Genomic DNA, 19,277 nt, shown 5'->3' with positions numbered 1-19,277 from the left:
CTGGACAATTTTGATGCTGAGGATTTTCGTCTGTAGAACATTTATGGTAGAAAGTTGCCCAAATTTCTTGCTTCATTCCTTCTATCGAATTTGCGGGTCGACGAATAGCTAGCCCAAAAAATGTAGTGAGGCCGTTAATAACCTTTTCCACCAATGCCTTTGTGATTCTTCTTTTCATTTCTAAGCTGCGTTCCCATTCTTTTCTCGACATGTCCTACGCATTCCTTTTTTACTACTACGTATATTTTATTATTTGCAGAAATTTGCAGAAATACCGGAGAAAACTTCAGCAAAATCCAATATACAAAATTTGTCGCAATTGGAACATCCATGTTCATGCTTGCTAAAAGTTTCTTTGCTGATGTTGATGCGAAGTCCTTTTTCTTCTCTAATAAGTATCGATTCCCATGAAATATTCGTTTTTTAGTGCGAGTATGACGTTGAACGTTAAAGCGATCTCCCTTCGTACGATCCATTTAAGAAAATCACTGAACACACAAACAGCACAATACTTACAACAAAATATAACTGAGTATAGCTTGAAAGCCTTTCAGTGCTCACTCTAGACTGGATTATCCTTTTTATTACAAACAACAAATAAGTTTAGACAATTGATTGGTTTTCCATCTTTTTATATTTATACTTGTGTTCAATTTATAAGGCTCAGGTAAAAAACTAACAGTTAAAAAAGATTCGATGCTCTTTCTCATCGAGTACTCTAGCCGCGGCTGCAAACTCCTTACCTGTTTAACACTGAAATTTCTGAACGACTCGGAATATCTGAAAATCCCTTTGTCCACATATTCTCCACTATATGTAGATACAACTCATGCAAAAAAAAATCGATTTCTCCAACCCGGCACACGGGATGACCCCCTTAATGGGTTGAGCGAGGGTAAGAAGACCACCCTGAGTGGTCGGAGGCGACTGAGAGGGGAGAACTATCCCAAAAACGTAAAAAGTTGGCAAAATTGATTTAAATGTTTTGTCGACATATGCCTGCTTATTTCATTGCTAGCCAAGTTCAGAAAAAAGGGGGCGGTGGGTTCTTTGAACCTTTCAGCGCCTTACGGGTCATTTAGCAAACTACAGTGTACTTTAGCCAATGCGTGAGTCCGTTCCGAAACCTGAAAAACGAACAAACGTCTGGATATAGCGTGTACCTTATGGGAGAAAACACACAAGCTGGCAATAAAACAGAAAAACAGAAAAAAAAAACGGCTCAACCGCACGCAAAGGCCGCGGATTGGTAGGTAGGTAGGTAGGTATCAGTGGCCGCTCCGAGGAGCCCAATTAGCGCTTTGGTGCGCCGTTTTGATGCCACAAACTCCCAAGACCGTGACTGTTGTTATAGGAACAGGGAAGCGGAGTCCAGCTGGCTCGGATCCTCAGAGCCAGCCCGTAGCATTCACGAAGGAAAGCAGCTCTCCGACCCTGTAACTAGAAATCTCACCGAGGTCCCCAAAGAATGGTTTACCCAGTGTCCGCAGCCTGACTCGAGCTAGAGCCGGGCAATCGCAGAGAAAGTGCATGAGGGTTTCCCTTCCTTCTCCGCAGCTTCGGCAATGCGAGTTGTAGAGTAAGCCGAGCCTAGCGGCATGGTCCCCTATGGGCCAGTGCCCCGTGCAGACCGCCGTAATCTTGAATGCATTTGCACGCGTCTGGCACAGGAGCTCTCGTGATCGGGCTATGTTATAAGCGGGCCAAATTCTCCTTGATTTGGCACAGCTTGTAAGCCTTCGCCATCTCAGGCCCGCGGCTGCTAGGTAGTGCGAGTAGACTCGGCCCCCGACAGCCGCCAGCGGAACACCGACTGTGTTCCCCGAGGGACTGCCAAGAGCAGAGCCTTGCCTGGCCAATCCGTCAGCCCGCTCATTCCCCTCTATGTTCCTATGCCCGGGAACCCAGAGGAGAGTGATCTTGAGCGTGCCGCCCAGATGGTTGAGCGTGTCTCTGCACTGCCCCACCAACCGGGAAGATGTCGTCGTTGAGTACAAGGCCTTGATGGCCGCTTGGCTGTCGGTCAGAATGGCTATGTTACGCTTGGGACTCGAATCACGCTCCAGCCATCGACAGACTTCCAATATCGCCAGTACTTCCGCCTGGAATACACTGGTGAAACCAGGGAGACCATACGACTTGGATACACCGTGTGTATTCGAGAAAACCCCCGCGCCGACTCCATAGGCCATCTTTGATCCGTCCGTAAAGAATACCGTGTCATAGTCTTGCAACACGCCGCCGGTCTTCCACTTTGCCCTGGTTGGAAGGTCCACAGCAAAGTTTCTCGTGAAGTTCAGCTTGCGTGTGACATAGTCCGTGGGGGATGCCCAGATTTCTCGAGGTATTTCATCTAGAATGTTGCTGTGGCCATAGGACTTCGCTGCCCAGCATCCGGACTCACGCAGTCTTACGGCACTGCACGCTGCAACATATTTGATGTGGAGGTCAAGGGGGAGGAGATGCAGGAGTACATTGAGAGCATCTGCCGGGCAAGACTGCAGAGCCCCCGTAGCACCTGCACACGCGGTTCTTTGAATCCTATTAAGCTTCGTTCTATTGTATTTCTTCTTCAAAGCCTGCCACCATACAATAGATCCGTACGTCAGGATCGGACGCACTACAGCGGTGTACATCCAGAGAACCATCCTCGGCTGGAGACCCCATTTCCTGGCAAAGGTTCTCTTACAGGCATAGAAGGCTATACAGGCCTTCTTAACCCTCAGTTCTATGTTCAACCTCCAATTTAGCTAAGGATCCAGGATTACACCCAAATACTTCACATTAGAGGAAAGAACCAATCTTTGTTCATTCAGCCGTGGTAGATGGAATTCAGGTATCCTTGTCTTGGTGGTGAATAGCATCAGTTGCGTTTTGGTTGGGTTTATGCTGAGTCCGCATCTTGCGGCCCACAGGCACACCTTTCGCAACGCTCCTTCCATAATGTCGCTCATAATGGACAGAAACATCCCAGATACTAGTATCACCAAGTCGTCGGCATACGCCACCACCCTCACCCCGCTGCTGTCTAATGTACGTAAAATTTTGTCCATTACTATTAACCAGAGCACCGGTGAGATAGCACCACCCTGGGGCGTGCCTCTGTTCACAGCTCTGGTCAAGTGGTTGCCTCCCAGATCGGATTGGATTATCCTGGTACTCAGCATGGATATAATCCAATGCGTGAGATACCCCTCCAATCCAATACCGGTCAAGGCTTCCTTGATGGCGTTGGTACTGACGTTGTTGAAGGCTCCTTCTATATCCAAGAAGGCAGCAAGGGTATACTGCTTGTACTGCAGCGACCGCTCAACCGTGCCAATTACCTCGTGGAGGGCGGTTTCTGTGGATTTTCCTTTGAGGTAGGCATGCTGGGACTTGGAGAAAGGCGTTCTCTCCATAATCGTCCTTAAGTGAATGTCCAGGACGCGTTCTAGGGTCTTCAGCACGAAAGAGGTCAGGCTGATTGGTCGAAAGTCCTTCGCGGACTCATGACCGCGCCTGCCCGCTTTCGGTATGAAAACCACCCGTGCGCGCCTCCAGGACTGCGGTACGTATCCTAAAGTGATGCAGCTCCGGTAAATCTCAACAAGCCACGGCACAACCCTTTCCTGCTGCTTCTGTAGCATGACTGGCATTATGCCATCTGGGCCCGGAGATTTGTATGTGGAGAAGCTGTTTATAGCCGATCCTATCCCCGGTAATTACCGATTTGATAGTCTCGCACAGCTGGGGTTGCCGCAAACCCTCCAAGCGAGGTTCTGACTCACAGTCCTCCTCGCTGGAGGGAAAGTGCGTTTGCACCAGCAGCTCCAAGGTTTCACTAGAAGATTCCGTCCAGGAGCCTTCCGACTTTTTAAGGAAGGATGGACTCTTATGTTCCTTGGACAGAATCTTATTGAGTCTCGCGGATTCACTAGTGCTTTCAATGTTCTGACAATAGTCTAGCCAAGACCGCCTCTTGGCGGTCCTGATGGCCGACTTGTACTTCTTTAGGCAGTCCTTGTATGGCTGCCAGTATTTTTGCCTGTAGCAGATGTTGAAGATTTCTCTGGTCAACTTCCTGAGACTAGAGAGATCTTCGTTCCACCACGGTGGCAGGGTCTTTTTGCTGTACTTAGCAGGGCACGAGACTTTGAAGGCGGTATCAAAAGCCTTCTCCAGAGCCCCGACCTTTGACTCCAGTTCGTCTGTCGTGCCAATCCTACCAATTTGCGCACCGGAGAGTTTGTTCTTAATTACCTGACCAAACTTTCTCCAGTCGATCCTCCTGGGGTCTCTAAAGGGCTTGGGGACCTCTGCGGCGAGATCTAGACTGAAGAGTATCCAACTGTGGTCAGAGAAGGATCTCTGGTCAGACACTCTCCAGTCCTCCACCCTAAGAATCCCGTTGTCGGTTATTAGGGTGATATCAAGGACCTCTTCCCAACCGTCACAGTTCTCCGAGCAGGGGAAATGAAAGGTTGGTGTACTGCCCCTGTTACACACCGATAAATTTGAAGTAATAATAAAATCAAAGAATAACTCACCCCTTTCGTTGATTTCAGAGCTGCCCCAAAGCGTATGCCTTGCATTTGCGTCGCAGCCTATCAGCAGGTTGGCTTTCTTTGGTGTTATGGTGTTCATCAGATGTGGTAGTTCTTGTGGCGGAGCTGATCGGTCGTGAGCCATGTACGCCGAGGAAATATACACGTTCTCTGCCCCCACCTGCTCCAGCTTGACCACAACTAGGTCACTGGAACTCAGGTCCGGGCACAGAAAAGCGTGCAGACTCTTCCTCGCAAGAATACATGCTCTAGGTTTAGCCTGATCAGCGTCTCCTGTGCTGTGGAATAGATTAAAATATTTGTTTTGGAGCCCTTTGATGGTTCGGTCGCTTCCGACCCAGGGCTCCTGTATTAATGCGATGTCGATGTCTTCCTCTAAGAGGAAGACGAGCAGATTAGCCGAGGCACACTTCGAGTGCTGCAGATTTATCTGCGTTACCCTCAGCATGATCTGCTTTCGTGGGGGGTTCGACAGCCCCCGTCGGACCGTCGATCGTCATCTCGCGGATTGGACATCTGAAGCTTGGGAAACATCGATTAAGGATGCGATCCGTCGTAGATCGATCACGGCACTCGAGTCCGGGTTTTACAGCTCTACCTATTTATGTAGAGTCACATGCGTCAAATCTGTTTGAAACCTGAAACCGGTCTAAATCAGAAATATTATATATTGATCTTGCTTCATCTTTTGTATATACCATTTGTGAAGACATTATAGGCGTACCCACATAAATGCTTTACTAACAGGCTTTCTAGTGCTTCCTTTATGACCAAAGAAAATGTGGTTTAAATTTAGTTTAGTTTTCTAAAGACAATCCACCACCTACCCCTTTATCTGTTTATCTCCTCATTATTTCAATATAATTAACAATGAAGGTTTACTCTGCTGCACTTAATCCTACGTTTTTTCATTACGCCTGATGCCAAAGAGAACCCTCAAATGAGGATTTTCCCATGGAAAAAAATATTTACGAACTGAAAGGACAACGTTAAACTTTCTTCCATTCAACCTTTATTCAGCTTAGCGTAATAAATTCTCATTTTTTCTATTTTCTTCACTTTGCAGGCAAACAAAACAGACAAACGACGGGAGTAAAAATAGTGAAAAAACGATGACGTGGGACAATAGGACTCTCACTATCCTCTTTCTAGTGTGTTGTATAGTTTGTTCGTCAGAATCTCGCTATCGCGACCGGGATCGACGACGAGGTGAAAAAACGGGCGGAGGGCGGATGTATTCCTCAGCGGCAGCAGCTGCAATGCCCAGCACATTCCCTACGGTGAATTTATGCTCCAAGGATCGGGATACAAAGCTTCTGTGCTACTGTTCTCCGGACGAAGCTCCTGCCGTGCCTGTGACGAAAGCTGATTGTGTCATCTTGCATAAGGACTTTCATCAAAACGATTCCGCCTGGCAGGCATTCCATCATCAGAACAGCTTAAGGCATTTGAAGTTCACAGTTCATCAAACAGGATATTTGGACTATTTGCCGACTAAATATTTCCAGCTGCTGACAAATTTGACGACACTCAGCATAGAGTACTCGCAGATACTGGTCGTGAAAAGTTACGCCTTCGCAAATTTACCTAATCTCGAGCTTATCCAGTTGATTAATAATCATATCGAAGCAATCGACCAAGATGCTTTCGCCAATCACGTATCTCTCACGGAATTGAATTTGGTACGAAATCAAATCACAGAAATCGACAGGAATGCATTCCGCAACCTGCCCGCCCTCGAGAAGCTGTTCCTTAGCTCGAATAATATTTCAAACTTGCACGAGGATGTGTTCAGTGCATTGGGAAAACTCAGCGATTTGAAGTTAGATCAAAATCAAATATCTGTCCTGACCCGAGACGTTTTCAAGGGTCTGGGCAATCTGAAAACTTTGAAGCTCACCCACAATAATCTCAATTTCATTGGAGATACCGTGTTTGCCGAACTTTGGAGTTTACAAGAGCTGGAATTGGATGATAATCGTATTGAGGTGAGTATGAACGAGATTTTGTGTTTAAATATTTCTGTAAAATGTTCGGATGTATCTGAGGGGCTTCAGGAGCGAAAGTAGGTGTTGAAAATTATTGTAAAGGATAATAAGTTCTCCATTGAGGGTTTCTGGGTAATTTTTTCCATTATTGACATCAAAATTGTCAAAAACTTTGAAGTCCTTTTACTTTTTATAACTTCACGATTGCACAGTAAAGGCGTGTAAAAGTCCATGATTCGTTGTCTGCTGGTAACAACGAATCATGGACTTTTACACGCCACAGAGCCTCCCTCAAAAATACTGGAAGATATGTTGCTGGTCCACCTTGGAAGTAATGCTCCCTATTTGATTTATGAAATAACCACGGCATATGTAACTTACGCTTTATGATTTCCTTGTGGAGAGAGGGAAATATTTAGGAGTAATGTATAATATTTGAATTTTTTCTAGTAGAAAGGATAAGAGACATAAAATTATCTTTTAATAGCTATATTTTTGTTATTATGTAGATGTGGTTAAACTGACGCTATACCGATTTATTTCATGTCCATTAAGGACATTATCTATACGTGAGCACCATACTGATATCTCCTATTTATCTCGTTTAATGCCAGTGTTTATCACAGCTGAGTTGCCACATTGGGTGTTTGAGTCTCCTACCTACAAATTTTAGGGTATTATTCTAGATCCGGCTTTTTATTTGCTTGATATACATAAAATTCAGGGCTACATGTATTGCTATTCACGTCTCTGACAACTCCAAATATGGATGTTGTTCATTTTTCCCATTTGTCTGTACAAGCGGGAAAGTGCCTCTTTTCGCAAATGTCGTCCTGATTGAGAATGTTCTACGCAAGATGGGCATTTTCCAGAAACTCTAAGCAACATATTATAGCGTGAAATGTTGCGTGCTGCATCGAGATAAAATCTCAGAGGAAAGTTCAGAACGAAGTTCGTCAGGATTGCATCTTGTCATTGATAATTTTCGTTCTCGTTATTGGTGGCATTCTTCGCGCTGCCCTGGAAAACAGGGGGGTGTTTAATGGAAGTCGCTCTTGAAACAATTTGACTATGCTTATGATGTGCGTTTCTTCTCTCACTTTGTCATGGACCTTGACCAAATATTTCTGTACTTGCGAAAGGGTACCAACACAATCCAATACCAGTTAAAGTAAAGTTCATTTAATATTTGAAAACAACATTTTATTAATAAATAAGGACAATACAATCTGAAAGATGATTTACCTAAGAGGAACTTAATAGTACTTTACTATATTCTAAACAAGTTGGGAAGCTGGACGCTCCAAATATAAGGTTTTGATTATTTCTTTTACAATAATGTATTTGCATATAGTATGTCAGAATATTCACTTACGCAACAACTTTGACCTATTGCTACTGCATTTCATGATTCTAGGATGAACTTAAGGTCGAAGAGTATTTCGGAGCCTAGTCACAATCTAGTTTCATCCTTTTGATCTTTTGCAGATTTTTCGGTTGGGTAGTTTTTGCTAACGGGTCCGTGAAAAAAATGATCATGTTCGACCCTTCGCACTCCCCACCTTTCCACCACATGTCAAAACTAAAACGGGCTTTGAAAAATACTAACCGAGACCTTTCATTTGATGCCCCACATGATTATATTTGAAAAAAAACTTTACAGCTCCTTTTTGGAGGTATGGGGGACCCTCATTTAGGTTCGTCATAGAATGATGTAAATTATTGTATGTGTGAGCGTTCACAGTTCCCATCTTTCCACCAAATTTTATATCAATCGTTTCCCTGTTAACCGTTTCCGAGAAAAAATGCGTGTGACATACAAACAGACGGCAGGTAGGATTGAGGTGAAGTAGGGAGTTTACAAGGAAGCTCGAAGAAACCTGAAGCTGGCTATATACCGAAGCAGGAGGAATCGCTTCAAACAACCCTACGCGGAGACGAATATAGACCCATGGTGATGCGCCTACAGATTTGTGATGGGGGGATTCCGAGGTCAGGCAGCTCCGCAAATTACATGTCCCGATGTGCTGAAAATACTTCAGGGTTTCTTTCCCAAGGAGAGCACCAGCGGTGGCTATAATACTCCTAGTAGCGGCAAAAGAAGTATTGGAGATTTGCGGTAGTTAGGGAGACAACAAAGCGCCGGGCCTCGACGGCGTACCAAATAAAGTCTTAAGCTGACCATTAGGTCGAGGCCAGACTTATTGTTGTTCGAAACATGCTTGGCAGATGAAATCTTCCGAGTAATTGAAGACACAAAAGTTAGTGTTGTTGCCTAAAACAGGTAAGCCTCCTGGTAAAGCATCTTCCTACAGACCTATATGCCTATTAGATACTATGGGGAAAATGTTGGTGCTAATAATCTACAATCGATCGCTCCTGGCTGTAGAGAGTCTTGAAGGTTTATCAGACCGACAATTGAGCTTCCACATGGTCAGATCAACCGTCGACGCCATCAATCTGGTCACTGCCTCAACTGAAAATATGATTCACGGAAACGGTGACACTAGCAAGTTTTATCATATGATTACCCTTGACGTGCAAAATGGATTCAATTCGGCCAGTTGGAACCTTATAAGGAGGTCATTGGTGGCGATTGATGAACCCAGTTACTTAACTGTGCTAATCGATAGCTATTTAACAGATCGAAGCTGAGCTCTGGTACGACACAGACAATGGAGCCAAAAAATATAATACATTGTCTCCGCAGAAGTTCCATAGGGTTCTGTGCTGGGACTGCTAATGTGAAACATTATTTGCAATGCTGTCCTCAACGTTCCAATTGCTAGCGAGGCCACAATAGTGGGTGATTATTGTTGCGAAAATCTGGCAGTTGGGCAATAATATTCATCCGAAGCAGTCACTGCTCTTGCACTCGAAAAGGACAAATCAAAGGTGATTCCTATCACGAAGCGGCGTAAGGAAACCACTGTCCATATCAGAATGGGGAAACATATCATTACATCAAAATTTGCAATTAAATACCTTGGAGTGATGACAGATGCAAGGCTGTATTTTAGGCAGCACTTACAGGATGTTTGCACTAAGGCTTTCAAAATGAACGTGGCTCTGGCGAGGATGATGGCAAATGTTGGGGGCTCGCGATGCATTCGTAGACTGCTTATAAGTAGAGTGGTGCTTTTAGAGTGTGCTGTGGTTATAGAACCACCTTAGACGAAGCGCCCTATGCAGCAGCCGGAATGATGCCTATCGACATTTTGGTAATGAGGTGACATGCAACTAGAATGGACCCACAGATTCAATCCCAGCATCAAGGTGTGGACGTGGTGAAGGCATGGTGAGATAAACTATGACCTCACGAAAGTTTCGCGCATGACATGCGGGTTACCGTAAATACCTCAATAGGTCTGAACTGGAACTGGACTGCTCACCCAACTATCCCAGCCGCGACGGTATTCCGGTATTGTCCAAGATTCGCAGAGGAAAGGAAGGGTCTAGAAAAGAAATTGGAGGAACAGTAGCACCGGAAAATATAATTCGGCAAATGCTTGCATGCCAGGAAAACTGGAATACAGTGAACGACATTGTAGGGCGGATTCAGTGCAGATTATGAGAGGCATAGGATGCGAGAGAGGCGCGGTTGCGAATATAATCGATGGGCGAAGGAAGAAGCTAGAGTCATGTCCACCCCGCCACGAAACACTTTACGGTGGTTCCGCGGGGAAGAGGACAGCATTTAAGAGGTGACTTTAGAGGCTAAAAATCCCACACGCTGGTACATGTATACCAGCTTCATTGAAAGATTTATACCTCCGAAAACAAAGGCAGACAGACGGTAAACCGATTCTAATAAGGTTTTGTGTAAAACAAAGACAAACAAGAGATGCGAGAGGTGAGGATAAGAATCGAAGAGGAGTTTTGGAGGGAGGATGGTTTATGAAGGTGTGACCTTTTTTGCTGAATAAAGGAACGTATTGGGTGCGAGAGTGGCGACCAGTATAGAGGACTACTTTACTTTCTATGTGGAAAAGACGGTTATCACTTTTATAAGAAAGGAGAGGGAAAGTTGTTGAAACTGGTTCCAGTAGAGGAGATTTTACTCACTAATCTCAATCCGCAGACACTCAACAACTAAGGGGTTGGGGTGTAACAGGTACTTTTCAAGGAATTTTACCACGTATTCGACCAGAAAAGCATCGATGCATGGAATTATGGAGGTGTCATAGAGTATCTGGTTGGATATGCTCTTCGTACCATCGCCACTTTTGAATATTCCGATGCAGTAGCGGAGGATTTGCCTTTCCTTGAGATAGAATCTCTCCATCTGGTAAGGAGACCAGTCAGTCTAGAAGATAAAAATGAAAGTGATTAGAGGTCATATTAATTCCTCTTCTTCTTCTGCCCCGTTCACAAGCAGAGTCGGCTCGTTCTGATCGGTTTCGCCATTTGGCTCTATCAAATGTCAGATCTGGATGCAATCTCGAGGCTTTTAAATCCCCATCCAGCGTATGAACCCATCGTTGTTTTAGCCTCTCTTATGGTCGTTTACCATCGACTTCGATGTTCAGACCAATCTCGGCAAGTGAATTCTCGTTAGCGCGAATTACGTGACCATACCATCGAAGACGCCCCTGTCGCAAGTTTTGAACGATCGTATTAATTGCTTAGGTATAGCAGCAAGCCTTGACTTTGGGCGGTGGAGGCCTGTTAAAGCAGAGAGGGAAGGCATCGTTGGCACGGTTTAGAGCTTTATTGGTGTGAAGGATCTTGGATAGTTGGGTTGATATTAACGCTAAGGTAGATAACATGATTCACAGTTGGGATGGGAGCCGCGTCGATTCTTTCTTTCGGAAATCATTTTCGGTGCTATCTTCATTTTTCGTTTAAGAATGGTTGTTTAACTTTTTGCGTAGATTTTTAATATGAATTCAGGCGAGTGCTGCGGTGTTCTATGTCCTTTGTGGTAGAGTGAACAGTGAGATCATCGGTATATTGAAAGATCTCGATTGGATCAGTTGTGGCACAGGGTTTTGAGATATCCGCAATGAAAAGTGAAAGTCAAACGACTCTGTTTTATAATACGGTGCCGATAGTCTTCTTTATGTCAAAGGGTTATTATAGGTGTCTTGCCATCAATTCCGGGAAGGACGTTGGTTTTCAGGAGGGCATGTCTATTCTAACGACCAGTTTGGCTGACAAACTGGAAGTTTGGGATAGAGTTGTTTCTGTCGCAATTCCCAACTATCATTGAATTGATGGTCCGCATGAAAATTTTGGCGGAAGTTGAAAGGATAGATATAGGCCTGTAGCTATCCGGAAAAAGGTGATTTTCCTTTTTTCTTCGCGAGAGTGTGATCTGAGCCCACTCGAAACTTCAGCAAGCAATGGTTGACTAATATTGAAAGAAAAGAACTGAAGGATGAAGAGCATTTTTTAAGGATTGTGGAGGTAACTTACACAAGTCCGGTCGATGTTTTACTTTTGCTCTGTTTGATGAGCATTGCGATCATGCGAGGTATGAATGGCTGTTTTTTTGCATCATAGGTAGGAAGTGCCGGGTTAAAATGAAAAATATTATTACATCCAAAAGAAAATGTGGTCAACCTATGGTGTAGTGTGGATGCCTTCTTAGTTCTACTCCTGTTTCCCTTTACAACAGAACGGGGAGTAACTTGATGCATGATCGCTCTAAACCATCTCTCTTTAACCTCTTGAACCGCTTGTTTCTTACATTTATATGGCGATATCGTATTTAGAAGTTCGCAGACTGTGAATAGTTGAAATTTCTTTACAAAAAGTAGCTTTACAATGAGCAGTGGTTTTCCAACTTTAAGGATTATGCCATACAAATCCGTATCCCAACGATTCAGCTAGACTAGGTGACGCGCGGGGTTGGTATAGAAAACAGAACCAATTTAGTCATCGCTTGTTATGTATGACCGAGGTGAACTTAGGGAAACCACGAAGCTTTTAAGGAAGGAAAGTGTTAGCGCGAATGGATTTAAAACCGGCGTTGTCTAAAACGTGACCTGGCATGTTTTTTTCCGTACAGACTCAGTTGGATTTTTAAATATAAAACCCAATGCGATCATCTGGTTTCATAGCTACCCTTATCTGATAGGTAGGGTAGGCGGTAGACCCTATCGCAAAACCGAGATATTGTGAATTTCCCACTAAAGCCGGGGGGAAGCGATTCGATTGAATTTGAGACTGAATTGACTAATCTGCGCATTTTCGCCGTTTTCACTATTTTATTTTTGTAAAGAGAAGAATGTGAGTGAAGCCCATGAAAAATCATGGGAGGTTTATGGTGATAATGTTCCGAAAAAATTCGTACCAAAACCAGTCCAAGACATTTCGTGCTGGCAATTTTGATATTAGAAATACTCCTCGGTGGGGGTGACCTACCGAAATTGAAATATCACAAAATTGTGGCAGTAGTTGACCCAAAACCACGATATACGACAAAAGCCATTGCAAAAAAAAATAAAAGTTGGGCTTATTGTTATAAGCTCGATATTTGGATACCTCATGAAGTCAAAGAAGTTAATTTGAAGGTTCGTATTAACATCCACGAGACGAAGCGTCGAGAAAACGATCTTTTTTTAAAAGGGATGGTAAGTGGTGATGAGAAAGCGTTTACAAGAATGTGCAGAGCAAACGTTTGCCCCTCATGAAAAAACGACTTCCAAACTTCGTTACTATCTCAGTGGAAATAGCTTTTAACCTTCCAAAATGCTGAACATTTTGAAGAAAATTGAAAAACGGTTGGAGGAAATCGACTCGAATTCGTGAGTTACTTAAACTTTTGGGCGATCTATTGTTCAGATGGAAGGCAGGGGCTTTCTAGCTATTCATTCTGACAAACTGGTTGGTTACTCCGCTCTCTTCAGTTGCCATTGTTAAGTCCAGAGTTGGGGAGAGAAGAGAATCATCCAATCTGAATTCAACCAGTATCTGATAAGGATTGAAAATTCAATCATTTTATCGCTGAAACCACTCCCCAACTCTGGACGACCAGAACAACCCTTGTTTCAGTTTTTAGTTTAGACATAAACGTGTATCTTTTGAATGAAATAGAACATCCACACAATCTCTTCTTTTGTATTGATATTTCTTCCCTTTCATTATCCTGCACAAGTGATAGATTTACACAAATGTTTCAAGGCACAATTAGTCCGGCCAACTCCATCTTCAGTTCTGTTGATCGTCTTTGCCTAATAAGCTTTGTCTCAAATTGTGGATATCAGAATGGCCAACACAATCACAACTAGATGGCATACTTAGCCTAACGCATAGTTGCCCTGAAAGCCATGTTCATAGATCCTTTCAAACGTCAAACCGAAAGGTGAAAAACAACTCTGAGAATATCGTTCTGTTCATATTTCGATATTCCTGCTATTTTCATCATCTGTTAGCAACCAGAGGGTGTAATACATGTTAATATTCTTTGAATTTGAAAATCTACCTCTGCTATTTATCTGATGAAATTGATATCGATTTAAAGAAAAATGCCTCCTTAGGTTCTCCCAACAGATTTAGCCTTACCACTAGCGCTACTTTATGGTATCAATTGCAGTTATCTTGAAATATATATTTTCTTCTTCAGTGCTTCATACAATCGAACCAGTTTTTTTTTTTTTTTTTTTTTTTGGGGTAGGGTAGGTGAATGCATTTACGCACACAGTGTTGGACTCCCGATTCGGTACGTCGTCGGACTACCAACTAAACACCTCCCCATCGTCAGAGAGCTAGCCTGGAACCATTTGTCACCTTACTTCGGGCCAGCCCCCGAACTCTCCCGCCTTGCGGAGCCTTCAAATCAGGGAATTCCTTTCACCAACGGGAGGGGAGAGGAGGAAGGGAACTGTCAGTTCAAGGAACCCCCTGCCATCCGGCTCCTCCACCGGTCGAGTTCTATCTTCTTAGCAACGAGAAGGGCCCGAACGTAATGGGCAACATGGTTCCAGCTATCAGCAGTCCTCAGCATCTCTTCCACAATGTTGTCTGGAGAGAGATCCCCTGTGTTTAAATAGAGCTGTTGACGAACCCCATCCCACCTTCCACAAGAAAAAAAAGTGTGGTGAGCATCGTCCACAACTCCATTGCAAAACACACAATGCGCCTTTCCAATCTTGCGCAGGTAAGACTGAAAATTTCCATGCCCACTTAAAAATTGGGTAAGGAAATAGTCAGTCTCACCATGCTTCCGATTCAGCCACGCACCTAAGTTGCCGATGAGCCGCGCAGTCCATCTGCCTCTAGTTTCATTTTGCCACGAGAGCTGCCACTCGTCTAGAGTGTGTTGCCGTTCTTCGCGAGCAACCACCTCCCTTGGCTCATCTCCCTTGCGCTTGTATATGGCCTGACGCTCCCTAGCAAGAAGGGCAACGGGGATAACTCCCGCGATCACCATCACGGCCGGTTCAGAGACTGTGCGGTACGCAGACGCCACCCATAAAGCTCCCCGTCTCTATACTTGCGCGAGGCGTCTACGATATACCTCCTTGTTAAGAGCGCCAGCCCATACCTCTGCGCCGTAGAGCAGGGCAGACTGCGTTGAGCTCATCAGGAGACGTCGCCTACTAGACGTAGGACCCCCAATGTTTGCTATTAGCCTACTTAACGCCGAAACTCCAGCCGCAGCCTTGTTCGCTGCTGCTTGGATTTGCTCAGAAAAGCTCATCTTTGAGTCAAGAGTCAACCCGAGGTACTTTACCGCCGATTTTGACTCGATTATCGACTCGCCGAACGATATGGGACGCAGGGTCGGAATTCTCTTCTTAGTCAGGATGACTACTTCGGTTTTTCCAGTGCAAGGTTGAAACCATGGGTAGTCATCCATCCGCTTACCCGTCGCATCAATATGCCGAGTCTGCTTTGTGCCTGTTCGACAGTGCATCCAGTAACAAGCGCTGCGACATCATCTGCGTAGCCGACCAGGCGCGACTCTTCTGGCATGTCGAGTTTAAGCAGACTGTCATAGGTAGCGTTCCAGAGGTCCGGCCCTAGGATGGATCCCTGTGCTACCCCCGATGTGACCTCCATCCACCTTTGACCCTCTAGTGTTTCATAGAGCAGGGAGCGCTACCTCAGATAGTCCCTCAAAATCCGTAAGAGATAGTTCGGCACGTTGAAGGTATTGTCTAGTGTGCCTAGAATGTCTTTCCATCTTACGGAATTGAAGGCGTTTCTGACGTCAAGCGTTACGAGGAGCACCACCCGTCGAGTTCGGCGGCTATGTGCCTCTGCTCGTCGAACGGCGTCCACGACCTGCATGACAGCATCAATTGTCGATCTCCCTGCCCTAAAGCCAAGCTGCTGGGGAGATAAATCTCCGGCAGCGCGTATCGCTTCAGCGAGTCTACTTGTGATGAGCTTTTCGAGCACTTTCCCAGCAGTATCAAGCATACATAGTGGGCGGTATGAAGACGGCAGTTCGGGATCGCCTTTCCCTTTAGGGATCAGCGCAAGCCTTGCAACTTTCCAACGAGCAGGGAAAATGCCCTCTTTCAGGCAAGCGTTGAATGCGCCGAGCAGTAGGTCTGGCCGGTGTTGGAATACCAGTTTGTACACCTCTGCTGGAATACCATCGGGTCCTGGCGCCTTCTTGTTTTTCATAGAGAGGACTGCCTGTTCCAACTCTTTTACAGAGAAAAGTGGACAGTCCTCTGCGCTCTCCGTGCCGACGTCACCATCCCATACGGGGTGTGCAGGGAAGAGTGCCCTCACAATGCGGTCCATCTGCTCGGCCTTAAGTGAACAGGGTTTCCGCAGAGCCCCGATTTTTCGGGTTACAAGTTTGTAACCGAGTCCCCACGGATCCCCATTCACCTCGTCGATCAGATCTTGCCAGCAGCGAGCTTTGCTCTTGTTTATTGCGCTGCGGAGTCTCCTTTTGGCTGATTTGTACTCCATCATTATGGTACATGCCTCCTCCCGGTCGCCTCGACGTTGTGTTAAGCGGCGGAGCCTGTAACATTCCTTCCGGAGCTCTGCGATTTCCACTGTCCACCAATAGATGGAAGGTTTGCCGCGCCTCGATGTCTTCCTGGGCATGGAGGCTCCGCAGACCGTCGTTATCAGGTTCATAACTGAGTTTATGACAGTGTCAGCAGCGGCGCCACCGCCCCCAGGAGTACCCTTCAGCGTGGCCCCACCTGTTCCCAGAGTGTCGACAAACTTCCCGGTGTTCACTTTCGCGACGTTCCATACACAGAAAGATCGCTGGGGTGGCGCACACCGAGAGTTTGTGTCCACCACTTCGAAAGCAATGTATTGGTGGTCACTTGCCGAAAAGTCTTCCAGAACTCGCCACCTGTCCACCAGCGACACCAGTGATTCCGATGCGAAGGTTACGTCTGGAATGCTTCCTTCGCAGCCCGGGCGCCGGAACGTTGGGGTGGATCCGGTGTTTAGAGCTACCAGTCCTGTTCTTGCCGCCATTTCCAGAATTCGTTTCCCTCTGTAATCTGTGTGAGGCATGCCCCATTCAAGTGCCCTAGCATTGAAATCACCTCCGACCAGGATCCGCCCATCCGTGCTTAAGATAGCGTCCTCCAAAGCCTCAAGCCTCCGACGAAAGTCCGGCATCGTCTCATTCGGCGTAAGATAGACACTAAAAAACGTTATCAATGAACACCGAATCCAGACAAAGCCGTCCCCTCGGCCTTGGGCAAGAACCCCCAGGAGGGTGCCGTCCCGAACCCAGATGGCAGCGGTACCTGATATGTCTGGGTACCATGAAACTGGGTCCTTGTTTCGGTACTGCTCACTGATGAGTACTAAATCAGCTTTGGTCTCCGCAGCGAACTGCGATAGCAACTCGTGAGCGGTTGCACTCCGGTGCATATTGATTTGTAGGATGCGAATCATGTTGACCGTATCCTAGCTCTTTCCAGTTCTGCTCTGAAAACTGGACACCGCCCCGATCCCGCAGTGTGCGCAATGCTCTCATCAGTCGCGCGACGGTCCCTGCATAGGACACAGCTTGCCTTTTCATTGCAGCTGTTCGCTTTATGGCCAGCCTGAACGCATTTACGGCATGTTGCCCTTCTTTCAGGTCCCCGACAGTTTGCAGATGCCCATAGTCCAAACATCTGTAACATTTGGTTGGGGCGGCCCGAATTCGTATCCTACACACTACCCAACCAATTCTAAACCGCTGTTTAGAAGCTTCCTCGTGTATTGCTCGGCAACTTCCACCACAGTGAGTTTTTGGCCTCGGGAGTTTGCAGAGGTGATACCAATCCGGACATTGGTTACCTCCGGGCATTCGCGTTTGATGGCCTCTTCTACCTCGTTCTTTTCCGTGAGACAGTCAAGGTCTCGTATTTCTAAAGCACACATGGGTTCCAGGCTAGAAACCAAAGCTTTTTCTCCTAGAAGCCCCTTGACTGCTTCACAGAACGTGACTTTATTTATAGTCTTCGGGCCTAGTTCGACTAAGATGTTTTACGTATGGAAGACACCTCCGCTCCGTTGTCTTCGGGTTTGATTTTGTAACGGATTTCGCTGAGGACTTCCGCAAAAGTCTTGCCTTCCGTCGGCTTAATAAGCAAAGCTGGCGGTCTAGTCCTCCTTCGTCTCCCCACCTTTTCTTTTGGCACTCCGTCCTTCGTGTCCGCCTTAGTTTTAGGCAGAGGTTTTTCTGATGGCGCGACGCGTCGCTGTCTTTTGATCCTCTTTGCCTTCTTCTTTTCAGCCCTGGAGAGTACCCGAGTGAAGTCTCCTTCAGATGTCCCTTCCTCCTTTCGTTTTTTACCAAGTTCGCTCTGCAATGGGCTGTCAGCGATCCGTTTGGTACTCGTGGTGTTCTCCTCGGGAAGCGCGGTTGTTTCTGCTTCCTGCGGATTTTGTCTTACTTTCCATGTTCGCCTATAGTATGAACTCCTGTCCAGGAGCTCTTCCAGTTCCATTAGCTCGTTTTTCACCCCCTTACCGACGTTTTTCTGAAGGAACGTCGAAGATCGCAAGTGCTTCACAACTGCCGTGCATTTTTTAATAAGTCTTTCCTCTTCCGCTTGCGCCAGAGTAATCGACAGTCCTCCCACTCGGCTTATATTCGAAACCATTTAATTAGTTTCGGCAGTTTCCACTGTGCCTCTTTCCCCAATTACAGCACTGTGCTGTATGGTCTGGGTTCCTATCTGTGTTGCAGGTGCTGCATCACTTTCCGAGTCTTTCTCTCCGTCTGCGCGTCCCGATGTCTCGTCGGGTATTTCAGCCCTTGTTGCGTCCTTCGCTGGGCGCTGGGGCGAACGGCGCATTTTCGTGCTGCGAATAAACGCAGCCAGCTCACTCTCCATTTCCACTATCTCCTCGTTTCGTTCGTTTTTTTTCTCCATTTGAGTTGTTTACCAGCGCATCGTGTGCAAGGGAGCGGGCCGCAATAGTCAGGAACGGGTATACCCTCGGGGACACAGCCCCTACCCCAGTTCCCTGAGGCCTGACCTACGCTTAGCTGATCCCGGAATTCACGAACGGATCAGCGCTCGCTCGGAGCAACGCGGTCTACTAACACCGGTTCAATGCACACTACTCGACCAGGATCCCGAAGGGGCTGGCTCCTGATACACGCCACAACTACCACCTTGGCAGAGCTAGGCTCACATCACCCCATCGACGTCGACAGGGAGTTGTCGTAACAACATAATTTCGACCTCAAGTTCCAATATGAAATTTGAAGTACTCAAAAGATCTGTGTTTCCGCTTCCTGGAACTTTTGTTGTTAGCGTTTGCCCCTAGAAAACTCTATAATTATACATTTGGCGCATCATCA

The 19,277-nt window shown here is 46.1% G+C and overlaps 1 protein-coding gene across 3 annotated transcripts in view; it reads left to right on the top strand.

The window, feature by feature from the left end:
• Positions 1-19,277, top strand: part of LOC119649607 (connectin) — a 639,962-nt gene that overhangs the window by 487,400 nt on the left and 133,285 nt on the right. For all 3 annotated transcript variants that reach the window (XM_038051827.1, XM_038051826.1, XM_038051825.1), the window contains one exon: positions 5,614-6,535. In XM_038051827.1, coding sequence (XP_037907755.1) covers positions 5,660-6,535 — 876 coding nt within the window. In that variant the 5' untranslated portion in view covers positions 5,614-5,659. The remainder of the gene's footprint in view (positions 1-5,613; positions 6,536-19,277) is intronic.

Source organism: Hermetia illucens, chromosome 2, assembly GCF_905115235.1.
Source record: "Hermetia illucens chromosome 2, iHerIll2.2.curated.20191125, whole genome shotgun sequence".
Lineage (NCBI taxonomy): Eukaryota > Metazoa > Arthropoda > Insecta > Diptera > Stratiomyidae > Hermetia > Hermetia illucens.
Note: the sequence above shows the minus strand (reverse complement) of the source record. Positions and strands in the feature narration are given on the sequence as shown.